The 22,236-nt window shown below is 37.4% G+C and overlaps 1 protein-coding gene across 2 annotated transcripts in view; it reads left to right on the top strand.

The window, feature by feature from the left end:
- Positions 1-22,236, top strand: part of NBAS (NBAS subunit of NRZ tethering complex) — a 341,603-nt gene that overhangs the window by 99,105 nt on the left and 220,262 nt on the right. Inside the window, exons 20-22 of one of the 2 annotated variants that reach the window (XM_044390391.3) lie at positions 3,767-3,847; positions 4,708-4,812; positions 5,451-5,587. In XM_044390391.3, the coding sequence (XP_044246326.3) occupies positions 3,767-3,847; positions 4,708-4,812; positions 5,451-5,587 (323 nt within the window). The remainder of the gene's footprint in view (positions 1-3,766; positions 3,848-4,707; positions 4,813-5,450; positions 5,588-22,236) is intronic. The other variant, XM_026519115.4, reaches the window with a different exon arrangement.

A 22,236-nucleotide genomic window follows, 5' to 3' on the forward strand; every position in this document is an offset into this window, starting at 1 on the left:
TATGAATATTTCTGACTCTTTTTATTTTAATGATTTGATAGTGGGTTGAATTTAGTTGGTTGAACTTGAATCCAAATTATGGCCAAAATGAGACACTTGAACTTTAAAAAAAGGTGTACTTTATTTTTATTTATTTAGGGACACAAACACTGATGTTTCCATGTTCAGTAGCACAATTCGGATGTTAAAAATATTTCAGCAGGGGCGCCTGGGTGGCACAGCGGTTGAGCGTCTGCCTTCGGCTCAGGGCGTGATCCCGGCGTTACGGGATCGAGCCCCATGTCAGGCTCCTCCACTATGAGCCTGCTTCTTCCTGTCCCACTCCCCCTGCTTGTGTTCCCTCTCTCACTGGCTGTCTCTATCTCTGTCAAATAAATAGATAAAATCTTAAAAAAAAAATTTTTTTCAACAAATATACATATTTCAGATTGCTTTTTCACGTGGCCCTCACAGCTGAAATTACCCAGAAATTAATATAAATTTCTCACTTTTAAAGTTTGACTTTACTTGCAGGTTACTTCCTCCATCTGTGTTAGTCCTCCTTCCTATGGGCATACCTGTCTCGGCTCTTGGTACTGGCACATAGCAGGCACTCAGTAAATGTGACCTCTAATGATGTGATGCTTGTCCCCAGAATAACGGAGGTACTTAGTACTTCTAATGTGTGTGGGCAGATCCGAAAGCATTTGGTTTCCCACCTGCTAATGAAATAGAAATGTTTTCAAACAAAATACCACTGACAAAAGAGGGCTATTTATGGTTTCTAGAAAACATGGTAGTGAGTATATCATTTCATACAAACAAGTTGCAAAAAGTTCCTAATAACTTTTATCTATAGGTATGGCTAGTTTGATTGTTGGATAGTCATGTTATTTTAAAGCATATCCTTTCATTGTGTTGGAGTTTTATTTTGAGGTAATACATAAAAGCATGTTATGAACTACAGAAGTCGGTTCAGGTATGGTTTATTATGTTTTCTTAGCCTTTGTTTTACTAAATTTTATTGATTTTGAGATGTTAAAGAGTTCCATAAAATGTTCAGAGTTTGACTATCCAGTTAATTTACTTTCATTATCCTTTAGTTATTAAATTGCTCTTTTCCTATTTGGCAGTTGTAAGTACATTTACTAGTGCATGGTGTAAAGTATTTGTTGAGCCCATTTTCTTAGGGAATTAGGCTAATTAGGCTTTCCTAAAGTAGGTGAAGTTGATGAATTCGGCTGTTAAAACTTAAAAATGAAGATGTTCAGATAATAGTGGCTCACCAGCTAGATAGTAGTAGAGATAGCCATTGCATTTTAATCCTGGGACATAGCTTATTTTATGAATTTTGTGATAAATTAGATAAAAATGGATTCATTTCAATGTGACACAAGTGCCTGGTATGTACCATCATGGCAGTGCTGGAGGGGATGGAACTATCCTTCTGGAGTCCGCATTATGTAGGCAGTAAGTGATGACAGTGATGTGTGAAGAATTGATGAGAGAGCATAGTGGAGAAAAACATTCCATTTTTTCCCAGGGACGTCCGAAAAGTCTCTACATAAGAAGCGATATTCCAACTAGTCCTTAAAAAGAAAGGCAGGCAGATTTAGGGGGCTGGGGAGTACTATGAGGGGGACATGGGAGCAGAAGGTTCGTGAAGGTGTAGGGCTTTTGTCTTGTTGGCTGCTATAGCCCCAAGCTCAAATCGGTACCCAGCTCCTTGAGGAGCTCAGCAAATATTTGTTGAAGCAATGGATAGGTAAGAGAATACCTTAAGAAATACCAACACGTTAGTTGAGGACTTACCATTTGTCAGCCACTGTGCCGGGTACTGAATCCAGATTATTTCTCAGCAGTCCTTTCAGGCAGGTACTATTCTCCTTCCAGTTTTCTGGATATGAAAACTGAGGCTTGGGGAAGGAAAGTAATTTGCTGAAGTAGAAAGCAAGAACTCATAACAAGGTCTCTTGGATTCATTAGCCTACGCGATAATCATCATGCTGTATGAAGAAAGGCCTAGTTGGGTGAAAGGAGATGGGGTGCACCTGACAGTGTGAGCTGGTGGGAGGGGGCAGCACAGACCAAACGGAGAAGAGGTGGTTAGAATAGTTTCTGGCCACGTTTTGAAAGGTCTCTCATGCTGTGTAAGGAATGGAGTTGAACTGTTAGAGGATGAGTGAGTTTAGGAAAGAACAGGAAGTGGGAAGTGCAGACAGTAGTTGTAGGCAGCTCTTTCAGGAAGTTTTGTTTCAAGGGAGCCAAGAAGATGGTGTTAGCTACAGGGTATATAAAATTAAGAGTTATTTTTTTAATAGAAGGAAGAAGTATTGTTTGTATGCTAATGGGAAGGAAGCAGTGGAGGGTGAGGAGGAATTTATCGAACAGAAGAAAAAGGAGGTAATGGCATGATTATAGAAAAGAGAGAAATGGGATTTGGAGCATGAGTAGGGTTTGGGGCTGTTTGGGGACCAGATATATGTACTTTTTCTGTTGTAACTGAAGGAAGGAAAGTCCTAGTGGTATAGATGCAGGTAGATGTACAGTGTTAGTAGGTTGGAACATGAATGGATATCCCGTCTAATAGTGTCAGGTAAAAAATCATACGAAGCAAGTTCTGAGTTGAGAAGGGAGATGGGAATGAGTGTTGGAAGTCTGGAAATAATGAAAGACTTGTGGAGAAGTTCCTAACAGTATAGGGGAGAAAACTTGTTAGGGAAATATAATAGCATTAAGGGACAGCAGATCTGATTTGAATTTATAAAATGTCAAACCTTCCTTAAAGTATAGAGAATAGTATAATGAACCCGGATGTACTTACTGCCCAGTTCAACCATTTTGCCAATCTTGTGTCTTTTACTCTCTACTCCTGCCTTTTCTTGCACTTAGTTTTAAAGCAAATCCTAGACATCTTATCATTTCCCCATAAATACTTAAGTATGTGTCTGTAATTGGTAAAGACTTAAAAAAATAACCACAATAACAGTATTATTTCTGAGAAAATTGGCAGCGTTCCCTAATATCATTTGCTATCCACTTGATGTTCAGATTTCCTTGGTCACCTCACAAATGGTTTTACAGTTGGTTCATTTGAATCCGGACCCTAACAGGGCTGAGATCTTGAAATGAGAATTGTCAGCTTGGTTTTGTGATAGTTTTTCAGACTCCTGGTTACTTGTAATAAGGGTTCATAGTTGCCTTGGACTAAGGATGAGGTTTTGCCAGGTGAGTATGATGAAGGGAAAGAAGTAAGGGATTAAAGAAGTCTTTATAATGATGGACCAGGGACTAAGCTGGTTGGAAGGGATAAGAGAGTTGGAGGAGAGATAGCAGGTGAAAAATGCAGGGTCAGTGGACTGGATGTTTCAGTGACTTTGAGGAATTGCTGGAATGCCATGTACTGGCTTAAGTGGGGCGGAACAGGGGGGAAGGAGCAGTTGCTCAAGAGTTCAGTGTTTGATATGGAGATGTCCCAGAAACTTCCTTCTTGGTGATGGTAAAGATCCCGAGTGGTGGTAGGATGTGTAACTGTGATGGAATAAAGGGAACGATTATTGTGGATGAGGAGTCAGGGAACTGAGAACATTTTTGAAATGTTTTCTTTCTTGGTTTCCGTGAGTATGCGTTGAACACTCCCCCGCCCCCTTTACTTCTCTGGCTGCTTCTGCATTTGCTTTTCAGATGCAGATTCCTGCCCTCCCTGCTTCAACTTCTTCTCCCTTGAAATCATATTCACTTCTGTGTTAGTAACAGTATGGCATATATGTGACTCATCTTACTCCAGAACTCTGGACCTGTCTATCTACCTGCCTTCTGGGAGGCTCCTTTTAGACGTGCTATAGTTCCAAGCCCAACATATTTGCAGGTGATCTTCTCAAACCTCCACCCTCCCTCTCTCACCTCCTCATTCTTGTCTCTCTCCTACCTCAGTAAACTAATTCAGTCAATAAGTAATTACTGGTTACTTATAATGAAAAGCAGTGTGCTGGGTATCTGGGGTTCAGCATCGAACATGACAGACAGGAGCCCTATGTCATACAGTGCAAGGGGTTGATCCTCACTTGCAGTTGCCATGGCTAACTCCTATTTGTCTTTTATATCCCAGCTTCGGAGCCACCTCTGGGAAGCCTTCCTTGCCTTCCCCGAACTAGTTTTATAAAACTACCCTCCCTCTGGGTTTCCCTTTACCTGTTCCTGTGTGCTTGTTTGTCTTCCCTACTAGATTTTAAGCAATTTGGAGGGCAGGAAACGTGTTTCGTTCATCATATCACTGCTGCCTATCACCGTGCCCCTAGCACATAGTAGACAGTCAGTAAATATTTGTTGAACGAATGAATGGTTCAGTCTGCATCTTACATCGATTGCCAGCAGCCGTGAAGTTAATCTGAAGTTCTCCTACAGATGCCGGTGCCCATAATACACAACCGTGTATAACGGTTGCTTATTTGTTTTTAGCAGGTGGTGGGTTTTGGTTGTCTTACTGTAATTAATTTTTTAATGCCTATTTCATTTACTTTTTAATTTTTTTTGATTATCAGCATTTATAAATACAGCCGTTTTCAAAATAAAGGCAAGAATGCAGATGTATGACTTCAGTTAACAGTTGATAGTTTAATTAATTCAGGGCTTATTTATTTAGGGAGGCAGAGTTGTAAAGATTTTTAATATTTTCTTGTCACTCGTATTTAAAAGCCTTTTCATTATTAAGTCACTCTTTCCCCTCAGGAAATCCTAGGAGTGCCTCATGCCTCTGAACAGAGATACGATGCTGAATTCTTCAAGAAGTTCAGAAATCAGAATATCGTTCTCTCAGCAAGAACTTATGCTCGGGTAATTTCTTCTTTGTAAATAAAATAATTATGGTTATTAACACTTTCTAAATCTCTGCGTTGTGCAGTTAATGTATTTGCCTGCATTTACCATCATTTCACTTTGTTGTAATATTAATGTAGAGAAAATGGAATTATATTTTTAAAAATGTTTATTCATTGTCCCTCTGCCCCTCCCCCTGCTCACGCTCACTCTCTCTCTCACTCTCAATAAATAAAATCTTAAAAAAAAAAAAAAAAAGGTAGGGGCGCCTGGGTGGCTTAGTTGGTTAAGCTTCTGACTTTGGCTCAGGTCATGATCTCAGGGTCTTGGGATCGAGCCCTGAGTCCTCAGGGAGTCTGTTTCTCCCTCTCTGTCTGCCCCTTGCCCCACTCACTCATACTCTTTCTCTCTCTCTCTCAAATAAATAAAAATTTTAGAAAATGTTTATTCCTCATTCTGAATTTTAAAAATAAGTAATTTTTACAGCATTAGATTGAGAAATGTGATGCAGACCAGGAAGAATTAGAAATATTTCAAAGTGCTTTAAATCAGAACTACATAAAAAGTTAATTTTAGGTTTTTGAATGCTGTTCTACAAGGTCATTCCTTTATTTCTAAGGTTTACAGTGGAAACTTACCCCTTGCTGTTTGTACAGGAAAGTAACGTACAAGCCCTCGAAATTCTGTTTACTTATCATGGATCAGACCTGCTTCCTCATCGCCTTGCAATTCTCTCCAACTTCCCAGAGACCACTTCTCCACATGAATATTCTGTTTTGCTGCCTGAAGCTTGGTATGTGACTGGGTTTACTGAATTTTACCTTTTTTCTAAATCATAACAGTTTTTTGTTTTATGCTGAATAATTTGAATTAAACAAAATCGATTTTAACGGAATCTATTTAAACTTTTTTCTGATTATAAATTCTTTCTAACTTATTTTTAAATGATCTCAAAGCCAAAATATTTCTAGCATAGCAGGATCACCTTAACTTAATGAACATGAACTTTACTTTTTATTTTTTTAATGAAGGCCTAATTTTACTGGTGTGTGCTCAATACGGTTTTATGGTTAAGAACAGCTGTTCTTGTTTTGTGTGTGCGGTTTTTTTGTTTGTTTGTTTTTTGTTAAGAACAGTTTTTAGGATAACTATTTGTCTGAATTAGATCTTTTAGAAATGAAGTAGTTCTGACAACATCAGGTAGTAGGTCCCGGGGACTCAGGAATGTCTGATTCCTGCCTTTCTTAACAACCGTTTCTCCCTGCGAAATTCCAGAGGCAGAAAGACAAATGGGAAATCAAAGTTCCACTTTATTATTAATTGGACTGATGCTCTTTGTCTCAGTTCAAGGCTCTTTGAGAATTGGGTCACGACACGTGACATAGACTCTTAAGTGCCGTGGTCCTCACTGTAGCACCCAGTGGGTTCTAGATGCCGGAACTTTTGTTCTTGAGAATGAAGAAAAGAGCATAAATTTGCCTCAGTGACTAGTTCAAAATGGGTAGGTAGGCCATTAGCTCCAGGCCTGAGTGGCACCTGGGAGCTGAGAGGAGTGCAAAGGATACTGTGCTTGTCCCTTACTGCACTGAGGCCAAAGGCAAGCGTATTCACCATGACATCTTCTGCATCCAGTGAGTGGACTGGGTTAGTAAATGTGAGACCATGTCCGTCTCCTAGTAAATGTGGCTCAGTCGCGATTTGCATGATTTACATCCTTTCTGAATTTGAGTTTACTTGTCTTTACCATGAGTTGACAGTCCCTGTGTTGCTTATTCATATTGCGTGTGTTGAGTCACAGGTGAATCGATATGTATGAGGTCTGCTCGTGATCTGTAAAACGCTGTGAGAGATTATGACCATTCCAGTTGAAATCACAGTCACCAATTTTAGCTACTGGCAACTTAACGCTGTTAAGGGATGTTACTGGAATTTAGTGGATCATTTAGCTTCCTTATTTCTCCCCTGCCACCTCCACCCACTATCCTATGTGTAGGCTTGGATGTTGATGGTGAAGACCAACATTTACAGAGTAATTAGTAGGTATTTCATACATAGTTATATCTGGTTTTCATTTTTGGTATTTTCCCTCTTATTACAGAAAACTGAGGTTTACAGAGGTTTAGTAGCATAACTCATATAAAGTACGGCCAAGATTTGCAACTTTTATTTGTTTATAGTTGTAGATTAGGAAGCCTAAAAAATAAGTTCTAAATTCCTCATTTTGCACTACTCCTAGTGCTAAAAAAGTCTTAGTCATGGTAAAAGTGAACATAAAGAAGCTTGAGGTGCTCTTTTCATTTTCATATAATTTCTTTTATATTATTATAGTGATATGTAAAATGTATTTTGTCAATGTGTATTTATAGGTATTTTAGAATATAATTTTATTGTTTTCTTCCTCTTTGCAAAAATAGATCTAATCTGAATGTAAATGACTTTTTTCTATTCTAAATTGTCAGTATAGAGAAGGGCTATCTCTTAAAGAAAGGGGGAGCAGGCTATCTTCTCTTAGAGTTTTTTTTTTAAAGGTAGTTTGTCCTTAGACTTGAGTTCATTTGTGGTTATTATTTCCTGATGACTACTTAGATAAACATATGATTTTCTGAGATTTCTGAATTGGTATGCAAAATAGTTTGACAGTGCCCAGTGCTGGGTTACCTCTAAATGCCCTATGGTTCCTTTATCGGGGCTGCCGTAATCAACTTAAATTATGATAAATACTTGAGCTATATACCATATTATAGCAGAGGGTAATAGAAGATAAAATTATATGGAATCATTGTGTTGGGATATGTTGCTTAGACAAGTTTTGAAAAGATTCTAGTTGCTTAGGAGTCTTTATATTTATTTTAAGCACATTAGGGAAATAAAGATTTTTGTTTCTCAAGAAAGTCTTATTGAGTGTAGTTTTGCTCTAATTAGAAAGAATGAGGAACAACAGGTTTTAACAGTAATGTCTCTGTCTCCTTATGATTTTATGTGGGTGCAAAGCAAACCTGTAGTTACATTTCAGCCATAGCCTCTTCTGTGAAGTCTTCCATACACTTATTCCTTTTCCTACATTTTATCATTCTTTGTTCTTGTAGTATAACCCTTTTTACAGTGTATCTTAGTCATTTTTAGTTCAGCTTTTCTCCCTCTTGTTCCCTTTTTAAATAAACATCCAGCCTTAAAGCCAAAACTAACTCTTTAAGGTAGACACCATCTCCTCCTTATTTTTGGATTCTCATGGCCTAGGGTGGTGCTTATGTAGTCGGGTCTCTGAAAATGTTTGCTCGCTGAAGCAATTAGGGCTCTCATTTATAAGAGAGATCAAAGGCTGTCCCAAAGGAAGTGCAACAGAATAGACTTCTTACCTTTAACAAAGGAGATGCCCTGCTTAGTGTCTCACTGAGGCTCCGATGGCCTTAATTCACGAGTCCAGGGCTATTTTAGCCCAGAGTTAAAGCCGGACTGTTTTCCCCAGCTTCAAGTTTTATTCTAATGGATGCGTGGATCGATAAGATCTGTTTATAGAAATCGTTTCCTTTTTGAGGAAATTTATTCTTCTTTGAAAACTTGGTATTTATTTTCCAGTCCCTTTCAAGTCAGAACAACACAGTGTCTGTTTTGTTGGAACCCGAGTGCTCCTCTGCATCCCTCCGCCCCCCACCGTTTGCTGAGCGCTGTCTGTGTGCCTGGCACTGTGCGTGGGAGGGATTCTGCAGTGAGGGAAACACTTTCTCTTTAGCAGGAGTTAATCAGGTATGTTTGATGCATCAAGAAAAATTCCTACATCCAGCATCATGCTTCCAAACTGAGGAAGAAATAAGAGTTGAAAAGACTCTACATACATTTGCAGGTTTTTTTCTGCTTTTTTTTTTTTTTAAAGCCTCCTCAGTTGCAGTGTTTGAAAACTAGTAACAAGATCTTCCTTCTACCTCATTTACTGCCTTCAAGGACAGTAGAACTTTCTGTACACGTGCCTTTATTTCTTTCAGCATATATACCGCTCAGCAGCCCAGCCCTTTTCATCCTGCTTTATCGGCCCTTCAGCCCCTCCACTTGTATTTTGCAAGAAATGACTTTTCAGTGATCTGTTAACTGGATTTGAAACCATTACCCACCTCTAAGTGTACGGCTCTCGGAAGGCAGAATGGCTGTGGAACTCTGCACGGTCTTCAGCTTGCCGTTAGGACAGTGCGTCCAGTCCTCCGTTTCCTCCCTCCAGCCACGCAAGCCTGTTGGCCCTGGAGCATGCCACGCCTGCCCCCGCCATCGGGCTTTCGTGGCCCCTGTGCCTCCTGCCTGGTGCGCCCTTCTCCCAGATCTTCATGTGACTGGGTCTCTTACTTCTTCTGAGTCTCCTCTCAAAGGTCAGTCTCCTTCTCTGACCACTCTCTTTTCATAGTCTTCAGTCCCTACCACTGCTTTTGCCCTTAGCAGCTGTTTCTTCGTAGCATGTACACCTAACATAGCATACGGTTGTTTGTCTTCTCCACTTTATCTCATCTCCCTTGGCCTTCCTATTTACGATTTTACCCTCACTTTAAATCCTCCTTTCCTGCTTTATTTTCTTCCTAGCATTTATCACCCCTACCTTAGTTTGAGTTCTGTTTCCTTATCTTATTTATTTGCTTCGCTACTAAAATAGCAGCTCCGACAGGGCAGGGACTTGTGTTTTCTTCCCTTCCTTAGACCCTGCTGCACTTAGAAGATTGCCTGGCACGTTGTAGGCACTCAGTAAATACTTGTTGAATGAATGAATAAATGAATGAATGAATATCAGATCCATAAGGGAAGGACCTTGTGTCTTGTTCACTGGGTAGAGGTACATGGGAGGGTAGGTAGGGTTTTGCATCTTAGAGTTCAAGCCATGTAGTATCTTGGGAAGCAATAATAAGTTATGCCAACAAAGTGGCCTTTGACTTACCCCATGTTGAGATCCTGTACGTAGAACTTTTGCTTTGGCATTTACCTGAAATTTGATGAACCAGTTTTGTTTGAACCAAATTTGATGATTATGATTGCTGGGAAACTTCTATGGCGTGTGTTAGTTTTGTGTTTTATTTTGTCATTCTTATTATCATGTGTGTTCGACAGTGATGAAATGTGAGCAAGTTTTGTAAAACTTTGAAATTACATTTTTTATCATAGACGATACATCTCTTTATTAGCTATCTATCCTTAGTTTGTCATTGGTATAAAATGTGTATACTTTATATTCTAGTTGACTGTTTTAGTTGAAGTACAAAGGTGACATTTCTTACTGTCTTTATTAGCTTCCACAATTTTTGTTAATAGAGGTTTTTATAAAAGGGAATTTTTTTTAACTTTTGGTATTTTTTATATTTATGGCATGTTTTAGAAAGATTATTTAATTTTTTCATTGTATGCCTCTTTTCCTATTGTGGAATCTTTCCAGAATGATGGAAGTAACCTAGTTTAAAAAGTTGTATTTTGAACAGTTGTCTGTTGAATAGCATTGGGATAAGAGCTTCGATTCTAGAGCCAAGTTGCCTAGTTTGTGTTTTTGGATGACTTTTCTTAAATGCACCTCAGTCTTCTCACCTGTAAAATGGACATGATTGTAACACTTACCTCATAGCATTGTGGGAATGTTTAATGAGTCAGTGTATATAAAGCACTGAGAACAGTGCCTGGCACCAAATAAATGCTACGTAAGTGTTAGCAATTGTTGTTAATGCAGAATCCTATACTAGGCTCTTGGCTTTATCTACTTCATATGCTTACTATTTTAAACTTCTTTTTGGAATAATTTTATAATTATTGAAAAGTTGAGTGGAGAACACAAGGAGTTCCTATATACCCTTCACTTGGCTTCCCCTTTCTTCCCATATAATCATAGCACATTTGTCAAAACTAAGGAATTGTCACTGAAATAGTCAGTTCTGCTATAACATGACATATGCACTCCTAAAAGTCACTGACGGTGCAGAATCTTGCAGTGAAAACCACAGGGCTGATGGGAAAAGTGGAATTAATGGTCCAGCACTCAGCGAAAGTTAGGAACCTAACTGAAAAGTTAGGAACCTAAAGGAAAGTCCTAACGTATTTTTACATGTGTTACATAGGTAACAGACATGCAAATACGAAAATATGGCACTTACCTTAAAAAAAGCCCTTAGACTTGGCACGTGGAAGTGGGTGTTGGAAGAGTTGCACTCCTGCATTACTGGGAAATGGAGGAAGAGGGGTGGGTAGAAATTTGGTGGGAAGTTGTGCCACCAGATATGGATGGGGGGCTTCCTAACACACTCTGGAAGCTGAGGTCGCTGGTAGGTGTTTGGGTGTCCCTGCACGCGTAATCCGACATGGCTGGGTTCAGTTTTCTGTGTGCACCTAACATTTCTTGTGGATGAAATTGGGTGTCAGCAAATGTGAAATTTGTGTTACGCTCAAGTTGTTCCCTCATATATATCATTGGCACAAATTTGCATTTTCAAAACAGCATAGCAGAACTGACTGTACAATACTGTTAACTAAATGACAAATTTATTTGAATATAATTAGTTTTTCTACTAATACCCTTTTTCTGTTTCTGAATCCAATCTGGGATACCACATTGTATTTAAATTTCATTTATTTTTAATATATGGAAATAAACTGTTGTACATATATGTCAGTCAGGAAATTCTCTGACACATATCTTTGCTAGATAATGAAAATTGATACTCATATTTATATTCCTGGATTATTTCCAGATTCAATAAGGAAAGATTGCATTATTTAGTGTATTTGGGGATATTGCAGTATTTTAAGTATTTTATAGTTATAAGTGGTAAAACTCTAATGCTGGAAGTCAAATATCCAGAACACTGCATTGTCCTCATCCTAGACAAGCTGTTACTATAGTGACTTGGCAGTTTGTTTGCTTGTAAATATCTGAGTTTAGTTAGATTATTTGGTGATTAAAAGTTTGACTGAAAAGCATGCTATAACTGTGGATGGATTGTACTTGTGTGAACCATAAAAATGTGTTACAGACATTTCTGTTTTCTGAGTTCGTGATTGTAAGAATTATTCGTTGACTTGTAATCATTCTTTGTCTTCGGCTCCACAGTAATTTATGTGACATCCCATTAAGGCGAAAAATCAGAAGGCGCTGGGTAAAAGACGTTAAGTCATTCGTTGTTTAGATCATGTATGATGTCAGCCTAATCGTATGTCCGTACATACCTGGCTACTTCAAAACTGCTCTTCTAGGGCATAGAAATAGAAAGCTCTTTCTTTCACCTGCTTCCTTTAGAGCAACACTGCAAAACAGTGCAGTAAGTTGTATGACGACCCAACTGGCAGAAGCGTTTCTTCTCCCCATGACCTCTTTGTGGTGACCCAGGACCTCTTTGTGTCACGCATACTGTAACGCATGTTTGCCCCTGGCATTTTATTCCCTTGCTAACCCTGAATTATTCCTGCTTTACCTCGGCCCTAATCCCTTTGTGGTGCTCTCTGCCCCACTTGACAATGTGGCAAGGTGATAACTGTGTTCTTCAACAGTTCGATTAAGAATGAATATATCTTATGTGCATTTGTAAGTCTCATTTTTGGCTTTGCGTATTTTTGGCTCTGTTAAGTATAGGGACTGTTAAGATCATGTGACCATTATATGCTTTTTATGTTTTTAGAAAAATTTTAATTGTTAAAAAATGCGTAACATCAAATTTATCATTTTAACCATTTTTCAGCATACCATTCAGTAGTAAATACATTCACCTTGTTCAACTGATTTCCAGAACTCTTTAGCTTGTGAAACTGAAACTCTGTGTCCCTTAAACAACTCCCCGTTTTCCACTCAACCCAGCCCCTGACCAGCACCATTCTGCTTTGTGTCTGGATGAAGCTGTCTGCTCTCCTTGCCTCATAGAAGTGGAATCATGCAGTATTTGTCTTTCTATGGCTCTTTTATAGTTCACTTAGCATAATATCCTCAAGGCATAATACACTTTCAGTGAAATTAGTATTACGATTAAATAAAATTTCTAGTGGCTTGCCATCTGTGGGTCATGTTTCTGTTTATGCTGCAAAAGTACTTCCCAAATGAAGTAAAGGATGAAGATGAATTTAGTTTGAGATGCAAGGTTACCATTATTGCCTGACTTCCTATGGAAAACCTCTTCATCTCTTGATAATAAAGAGGGCGTAGGAGCTGAAGGGAACTTGTAGTATTTCCTCCAACACTTTGTTTTCTAAATCTTGGGTTTGAGTAGCCAAACATAGAGACTTTTTCTGTAATTACAGTAACATAAAATTTATGTCCTAAAATAGCAAAACATCAATATGCATTTTATTAAAATTCCCAGTAGGGCAAATTAGATTTCAGTCAAATTGATTTTATCTTATAACTTAAGTCATTAATAAATAATTTATCCTTAAAAAATCAGATGACATTTTTCCCTTTCTTCACAACGGAATGGTAGGTAGAAGTTTCAAATTGTTGATGCTTTGGTATTTTACATTAGTTGGTGATCTTTTTTTTTTTTTTTTCCCCACAAGAAATAATTTGAACTACCTTCTTCGTTGCAGAGTTGACCCTAAGCAGCTTTTAATTCTGAGCTGTAAATTTTTGTTTATTTTTCTTGAAAGGCAACAGAAGACTGTACCAGGATCAATTAATGGTGGCTTAGTTTCATAGTTTTAAGAATATTTTGGAAGTTTCTCTCCCATAAGAAGCATATTAATGTTTCTTTCAAAGCAGATGCTGATTTTTGAATTTTAATCTTTTTAAGTGAAATTTATAACAAATCATAAGTACCTATGAAACTGATTTAAAAATTAAAGCATTTCTGTATTGCTTTATCTTATTTTGTTTTCATGGAAAGAACAATTTAAAGAAGTTGGAGGAGTCATTTGAAATTGTGTGATGTGAATCAAATGTGGTCCCTGTCCATAGATAAATTAGAATTTATTTTATGTAGGGACGATATCAGGCAGGTTAGGTATAGATATAACTATCATACAATTAAAATACACGTTATAGGATGAGTGTAGATAGGTTTGGAGATGGGAGAGGTTACTTTCTGTTACAAAGGAGGGAAATCAGGAAAGCCTTCTTGGAAGAGGTTAGGTTTGCTCTAGACGTTGAAAGTTGAGTGTGATTCTTGATATTGGGAAATTTGGGGAGGAAAGAGCCATCTGACTCTTTAGCATGAAGTTGTTGTTCCCACTCAGTCTTCACCTGGACAAAAGATGTTCCCGGTGAATTTGTTAGTTGAAATGAAATGAATTAATGCACCGGATTTCCAGTGAACAATCAGGAATCTGTTTTTCTCTTATGTTTTTATGTAGCCTACTCCTGTTCATAAAGATTTTTCTTCTCTGAAATTGTTAAAAAGCAGTTTCTATTGGTCATTCTATTGGTCATTCCCACTGTAATTTTGTTGTTGTAATAGAAATATCACCTAAACTGTAGCCTGGATGATGAAATAATTATGGAAAAAATTGGGGCATTGCATTCACTTGTTTGATTCTCAAGAGAAAAATAAAAGTGTTTCTTTTCCCTTTAAAATTGAAAAGTTGATTAGTTACCTAATCAAAATTCAATTCCCATATGTGCAGTTTATTTCTGAACTGCTGTGAACAAAGAACAATAAAGTGGTTTGTATTTTGGGCTTGGAATAAGTATTTGGCCTTCTGTGGTGAGAGGAGTATAGAGAGTATTTTACAGAATGGAATATGTTGGCAGTTTCTGAATCCAAGAATAACCTGGTGTTTGGATCAGAAAGGAAAAGCTAATCGCCTCAACTGTCTGGGAGCAGGGTCTGGGGCTGGCAGTGGGGTAATTGGTTTGCTTGTCTCCTGGCACTAAGGGCATGTTAGATCTTGACTCAATTAGTTCTTGTCTTTCTATTTATGTAAAGCAACAAAATGCATTTAGGGCAATTTCTTTGATTAAGAAGGTGGAAATGAATATTATTTTAGAGTATCTTTTATGGGCTTTGGAAAGTATGTTGATACTGATATTTATTATGTGTTTGGTACTCTGAGAAGTACTAAAGAAATGAAGGTGTACTGATTTGTTCATTCGTTTCCTCTTTTTTGCGTATGGAACTTTTTTTTTTTAAATTTACAAACCAATTTTATGTTTCACATGTAATTCTCACATCAAGTTTACGGGATAAACAGAAAAGGGATTGTTATCCTGTTTTTAGGGCAAAAAATTTGAGAGGCATTAGTAGAAATATATGCTGAAATAGGGAGTTATTTTAAAAATAATTTTAATTGCACTGTCATTTTAGTGTATATGTAATGTCAAATGTTTCTAATATGGCTTAATGCGGTTCAAAGTTTCTAATTTTATTTGAAATTAAGACCTCTTTGAGAGGGTACTTGTTTTTTTAAACTAATGCACTCTCCTAAAAATCTGTTACTAAATTCAGCATTACCTCGTGGTACCAAATGATACTCTTTTCATGGAGATGAGATTTTTCTTTCATTATTCATTTTCCTCCAAACTTTAAGTACCCTGCCCAATAATTCTGAACATGTGATCCTTAAGTAGATTATAACATCTTCTGAATGGTTGAATTACCTTAGGGAAATAGTCCCTATAATTCTTGATCACACAATGTCTTTTCCAGTCAAGATTTCATTAATATGTAAATACTTGTCTGTAACAGCAGTGAATCTCTTTATCACACTATATTTAATTAACATATAAATAACCCTGTGAGACACTTTCCCAATTTCTGATATAGACAAGCCTGTTTAAATATTGTATTTGTAATAAGAAAAATTCTATTAAGAATCAAATTCATATTTCATACACAAAGTCCATACCTTATTTTAAGAAATGTTTTGACCTCCATATGTACCCAATTTTTAATCCCAAAAGTTTTGATACTATATGTAATAACTGTAGGAAAAAAACTCCATGACATACGTAAATGTTGGGATCACATGACGTGGTATTGACATCTGTTTGATGTAGAGATGCGGAGGGACGGTGGTACTCTGGGAAGAGCAAAGGATTTTGTCAATACATGGGTGTGTGTCCTAGTCCTGATCTTTGCTAGCTGTGTTACATTTGGGAAGTCACTTTGCTTCTCTAAACTTGAGTTTCTTCATGTGGGGGTTGGGGACATTGTGGAGGTATCATGACAATTGAGTAACTTAAGAGCGATGTCCTCTGCCACTGTTCCGAGCATGGCAGTGGCATCTGGTGCACAGTAGTGGTTAGAGTAGCTGAGGGGATGGCGGCAGCACCAGTGTTCTTGGTGCATGTTGGTAGGCATGTCATGTCACAGATACCTTTTAGTTTCAAGCGCATTAAGTAGGCTTGCAAGAGACTGATGAATGAACAAAATATAAAATTATAATAGGGAATATCCCTCCTGATGGCACTGATGCTGATTGCTCATCTGGGAGAGCACCCTTCTCCTGGTATCAGGTCCCTGAGGTTCCAAATTATTAATCAAGAAGTTGCTTAGTGAACCTGATTTCGAATGCAATTTTAAAGTTTTTAATTTCACTTTGTATTGAATTATATATACAGGAAAATGAACAAATTGTTAAGTGTACAGTTTGGTGAATTTGTGAGCGAGTTGAAGAACAACGTTATCAGCATCCCTTAAACCCTGTCCTGTTTACCCTCTTGTAGTCACCTCATCCAAGAGAGCCACTACCCTGACTTCTGACGCCACAGCTTAGTTTTTGTCTGAAAGAAATGGAGTGGCTTGTGTGGACTCTTTTAATATGTAATCTCTGGAAAACATAAATAACTATTCTTACCTCTCAACAGAGCTCAGATTTCTGATGTCTTTCAAATTGGATACTTTTCTAATGCTGGATGTACATTGATATTTTGTTTTGTTTTTTTATATTTAAAGCGTGTTTTTTATGGATAATATATAGTTGATCCTTGAACAACGTGGGTGTTAGGGGCACTGACCCCCTGTGCAGTCCAAAATCCACACATGTGTAACTTTTGATTCCCTCAGAGCTTAACTACTAATAGCCTACTGTTTACTGGAACTTACCAATAATATAAACAATCAATTAACGCATATGTTGTATGTATTATGTACTGTATTCTTACAATAAAGTAAGCTAGGGAAATGAAAATGTTATTAAAAAATCATAAGGAAGAGAAAACAGTTGCAGTACTGTATTGTACTTATCAGAAAAAAATCTGTATATAAATGGACCTACATAGTTCAAACCGGTGTTGTTCAAGGGTCAACTGTAATTGAATCTTGCTGTTTAATCTGGTAATCTCTGCCTTTATGTTGTCATGCTCTGGCTATTTATATATAATGCATAGCTCAGTGTGGTTCAGTTAAAAGATGACACCTGGGTATTTGTGTATCATTTGTTCCATTTATTCATTGTTTGCCTTTTTCTTTTTCTGCTTTCCTTTGAATTGGCTATTATAATTCCATTTAATTTCCTTTATCGGATTATTAGCTATACCTTTTTTTTTCTTTTGGTGGTTGCTGTAGTGTTTACAGCACATGTGTTTAATTTACGATAGTCTACCTTCAAATAATACAGTAGAACTTCATGTATAATGTAAGAACCTTACCGCAGTATTTTTCCATCTTTCCCCCTGCTGGCTTTTGAATGATTGTTGTCCTATATTTAACTTTTACATATGTTATGAACACCACAATACATTTTTATCATTTTTGCTTTACTTAGTAACCTTTTAAAAAATTAAAAAATGAGCTTTATATCGGCTCATGTAGTTACTGTTTCCGCTGCTGTTCATTGCCTTTTGTAGGTCCAGATTCGTATCTGGTATCAATTTTGTCCTGTTGAAAGGCTTTCTTTGGCATCTCTTGTAGGGCGAGTCTGCTGGCCATGTATTCTCTGCTTTTGTATGCCTGAAGAACGCTTTATTTTGCCTTTGTTTTGGAAATACTTTTGCTGAGTATAGGATTCTAGGCTGTCACTTTTATCCTTTTAGTCCTTCAGAGGTTTCACTCCACTGTCATCTTCCTTTGTCCTCCGTGAGGCTGGTTGTCATTCTTACTGTTTCTCTTTACATCATGTGTCTTATTTTCTTTGTTTTTAAGATTTTCTCTGTCACTAGTTTTGAGCTCTTGGATACGATGCACCTTGATGTGGTTTATTCTCATTGCTGTTTATTGACTTCTTTGGATCTACACCAAATTTAGGAAATTCAGGCCAATGATTTCTTCCAGTATTTTTTTCTCCCCTCACTTCCCCTCCTCAATACACACACTCTTTCCTGGGCCACCACTTACATGTGTGCGAGCCACTTGCTCTTGTCTTACTACAATTTGTTTTTTTCAGTCTTTTTCTGCATTTCATTTTGGATAGTTTCTATTACTGTGTCTTCGTAAACTGACTACTCTTTGCTTCTGTGGTTTCTGCCCTTACTGCCATTGGTGTGTTTTCATCTGACCTGCTGCGTTTTCATTCCTAGGAGTTAGGTTTGGGCTTTTAAAAAGTTTTCTATTTCTATGTCATGTTATTGGTGTTTCTTGGTCTGGTTTAAGAAATTGATAATTCTCCTGATAATGGGCCATAATTTCCTGCTCTTTTGCATACCTGGTATTTTTTACTGGATGCCAAGCATGTAGGTTTGTTCATGTCACTAGCTGAGTTCCCATCCCTGTTGTTATGAACATATTTTGTTCTTTCCCATAATGCATTGTGTATTGAATCACACTCTGTGTGTGTGTGTGTGTGTGTGTGTGTGTGCGCACGCGCGCACGTGCTATAAGGTTAGCTTCTCTGTGAAGTTGATCTAAATGGGTTTCTTAATTTACAGTGGGTTAAATTAATCTGTAGTGGGTTTCTTTAATCTGAAAATTCTAGAAAGTGGTCTAGCAATGTAGGTATAGGGCTATTTAATTGATATAGTATCTTGTTCGTGAATAAGCTGGAACTTGTTTTTATCCCAGCGTCAACTCCCTCTCCTCTTCCTGTGCCCTTCCTGTCCTTCTTGTTTCTGATTGTGTGAATGAGTGTTTGTTAGGTAGTAAGAATCTATACTAAAACATATTAGACCCATTTCCTTCAAATTCTCTAATGCTTTGCTTTCTTTTCTTCCTGCAATCTCTAGTTTAACTTTGAACTTCATCAGCGGTAGGGATGTGTTAGAATTACTTGCACCACAGATACTTAGACCATTGTCTTCCCAACCACAGCCTGTGGAATTGACATCAGAGTCTCTCTGTCTTCATTTCTGGGATTTTCGTTTCTTCAGTTGTGATTGTCTATTAGTCTGCTGTGTAATTTGGCCTAGATCCAAAGAACTCATGATGGAAAGGCTATAGAAAGACTTGTACAGCAGGGTCTTAGGGCCAGCCACCTTCTGTGGTTCTTTGCTTATTTAAGGCTTGGGACCTTTCACTTTTCTCTGCTTCTGCACGCTCATGCACAGGCACAGAGCCACCTGCAGGACACAGTATCTGCAGCGTTGCTAATGGCATGGGTATGCAGTAGGAGGTTATATAGTCCATTTCAGAAGTTTTAAATCAGAAAAATTTGAGCAAACTCTAAAGTACATTGTCTAAATCTTTAGCCACAGAAAAAGCCTCTTGATCTTGAGCTGTACATACCCTGTGGTTTACTGGTTGTTTTCATTTATTTATTTATTCATACTCAGTCCTTCAGTTTGTCCATCTATCTGTCAAGTATTTAGCGGGGTTTAAATGAATGCCAGGTATTGCACTAAGGGTATGAAAATGACTCAAACTTTGAAGGAGCTTACAGTTTAGTAAAGGAGCAAGACACAAATAAATAACTGTACATATCTTACATGCCTTATCGTGGGGTTATATCCTAAACCCATTGTTGAAAATATTAAGTCGAAAGTGCATTTAATACACCTAACCTACTGAATGTCATAGCTTAGCCTGCCTTAATCATGTTCATGATGCTTAATACTAGCCAACAGTTGGGCGAAATCATCTAACACAAGGCCTGTTTTATAATAAAAGTGGTGAGCATCTTATGTAATTTATTGAATACTGTACTGAAAGTGAGAAACAGGATGGTTGTGTGATTACAGAAGGGTTGTAAGTAAATTGGGTGTTTATCCTTAGTGGTTGATCGCATGGGTGACGAGAAGCTGTGGCTCATTGCCGCTGTCTGGCATCATGAGACAGTATCATACCCAAGAAAAGACCAAACTTCAAAATTCAAAGTATAGTTTCTACTGAATGCATATCCATTTCACGCCATTGTAAAGTAAAAAAAAATTGTAAACCGAACCATTCTAAGTTGGGGACCATCCAGAAGTAACAGAAATACACACAAAGCTTAGTAATGTGGAAAAAAGTCAGGTAACCTTTATCTGGGAACGTGACAGAAGGTTTCAATTGTTTTTTCCTCTAAAGATCACCACATTGATTGAGCCAAGTAAAGACAACATTGTAAATATGCATGCCATGAATCAGACTGCTTTTCTATCCATTTAGATGAGGTTAAAATGCTGAATTTATAATTTTTTAAAATTCGTTTTAAATAATCTCAATCCACATTTTTTTCTCCCTATTGCCACTATACAATTTTGTTTCTGAAGTGTAATTTTTTTTTTGAAGAGCTTTTTTGAAAAGAGTAATAGATTGCTTCCTTTTTAAAAGGAGCTTGCTGAGTCATTAACTTGATTGAGTCATTTTGCCGAGACTCTTCTGTAAGTTGGGTACTGAGGGCGTAAAGTGCCCCCACTCTGAACCACTTGTGTACAAATAAATAATCACAGTAGCAGTGAGGTAAATGCTGCGGGAGGATCACAGTCTCAGCTGTGTAGTCTTAATTGACTTTTATATTTTTCATTTATTCAGATTAATTTTTTTCTTTTTTAAGTTGAAATATTGTTGACACACAATGTTATATTAGCTTCAGATTGGTTTCAACATCAAATTAGTTTCACAACATATTGATTCTACAAGTCTATACCTTATGCTGTGCTCACCACAAGGGTGGCTGTCATCTGTCATCATTCAACGTTATTGTAATACCACTGACTATATTCCCTACACTGTGCCTTTTATTCCTGGGACTTAATCATTCCGTAACCAGAAGGTTATATCTCCCACTACTCTTCACCCTTTTGCTCATCCCCCCACTCACCTACCCTCTGGTAACCATCAATTCTCTGTGTTTATGGGTTTTGTTTTTCATTTAAATTAAATTAGCCAACATACAGTCCATCATTAGTTTCAGATGTAGAGTTCAATAATTCATCAGTTGCATGTAACACAAAGTGCTCTGTTTCTGCTTTTCGTTTGTTTACTCATTTGGTTTTTAGATTCCACATGTAAGTGAAATCATTTGGTATTTGTCTTCGTCTGACTTATTTCCCTTAGCATAATACCTTCTAAGAGGTCCATCCATGTTGTCACAAATGTTGAGATCTCAACCTTTTTTTTATGGCTGAGTAATATTCCATTGTATATATGTGTACCACATCTTTATCCATTCATCTATTGATGGACACTTGGGCTACTTCCATATCTTGGCTATTGTAAATAATGCTGCAGTAAACATAGGGGTGCACGTATCTTTTCAAATTAGTGTTTTTATTTTCTTTGTGTAAGTACCCAGTAGTGGAATTATTGGATCATATGGTTTTGAGGAACCTCCATTTTGTTTTCCACATTGACTACACCCATTTACATTCTCACCGACAGTGCATGATGGTTCTTTTTTCTCCACATACTTGCCAACACTTGTTACTTTTTGTCTTTTTGGTTCTAGCCATTCTGACAGGTGTCAGATGATACCTGATTGTGGTTTTGATTTGCATTTCCTTGATGATTAGTGATGTTGAACAATTTCTCATGTGGTTCACTAAGGTTTATATCTTGATTAAATCTTTTCAGTTCTTAAAAGGTTTTTTTTTGTTGTTTGTTTTTGAGAGCTTTGATATTAGAATGAAGGGAATATTAGTGGATGTGTTCCTGCTGATCATTTATTTATTCACTCAGTAAGTCAGGTTCTAGAACTAGGCTGTCTGGGTTCAGATCCCAGCTGCAGCTTTTTAGTTGTGTGACTTTGCATTGTTAGTAAACGTTTCTCTGCCACTGTTTTCTCTCCTGTAAAAGGAGAGAGATAATGGCTGTCTCTCAGGACTGCTGAATTTACATATGTGTATATATATATATCGCTTCGAACTTTGTATTTGTGCTCACACAGAGGAAGTGCTGTGTGTGAAATGCCCATTCAGTGCAGGTCTAGAGGCAGGAATATACGGGATCTTGAAGGGTGATGGTGGGGAAATCACACTTCCTGTGTCTTGAGATCTGCATAGGCATTATTTTGCTGTTTTCTTTAGTTATATGAGTAAAAGGAAGACAAAAAAATTCTTGTTTTCCTCTCTAATCCTTTGGTTCAAGTTAGCATTATAACTTTATATCGGGTCAGGGTTTGTAAAGTACATTGAAACAATTCATAAACATTTTGGTATATTTCATTAGTTTTGTAGTTGATAAATTCAGAAGTCATATACTTTTATCTTTGTCCTGG

The sequence above is a fragment of the Ursus arctos genome, unplaced genomic scaffold (genome assembly GCF_023065955.2).
Source record: "Ursus arctos isolate Adak ecotype North America unplaced genomic scaffold, UrsArc2.0 scaffold_8, whole genome shotgun sequence".
In the NCBI taxonomy this organism is placed as follows: Eukaryota; Metazoa; Chordata; class Mammalia; order Carnivora; family Ursidae; genus Ursus; species Ursus arctos.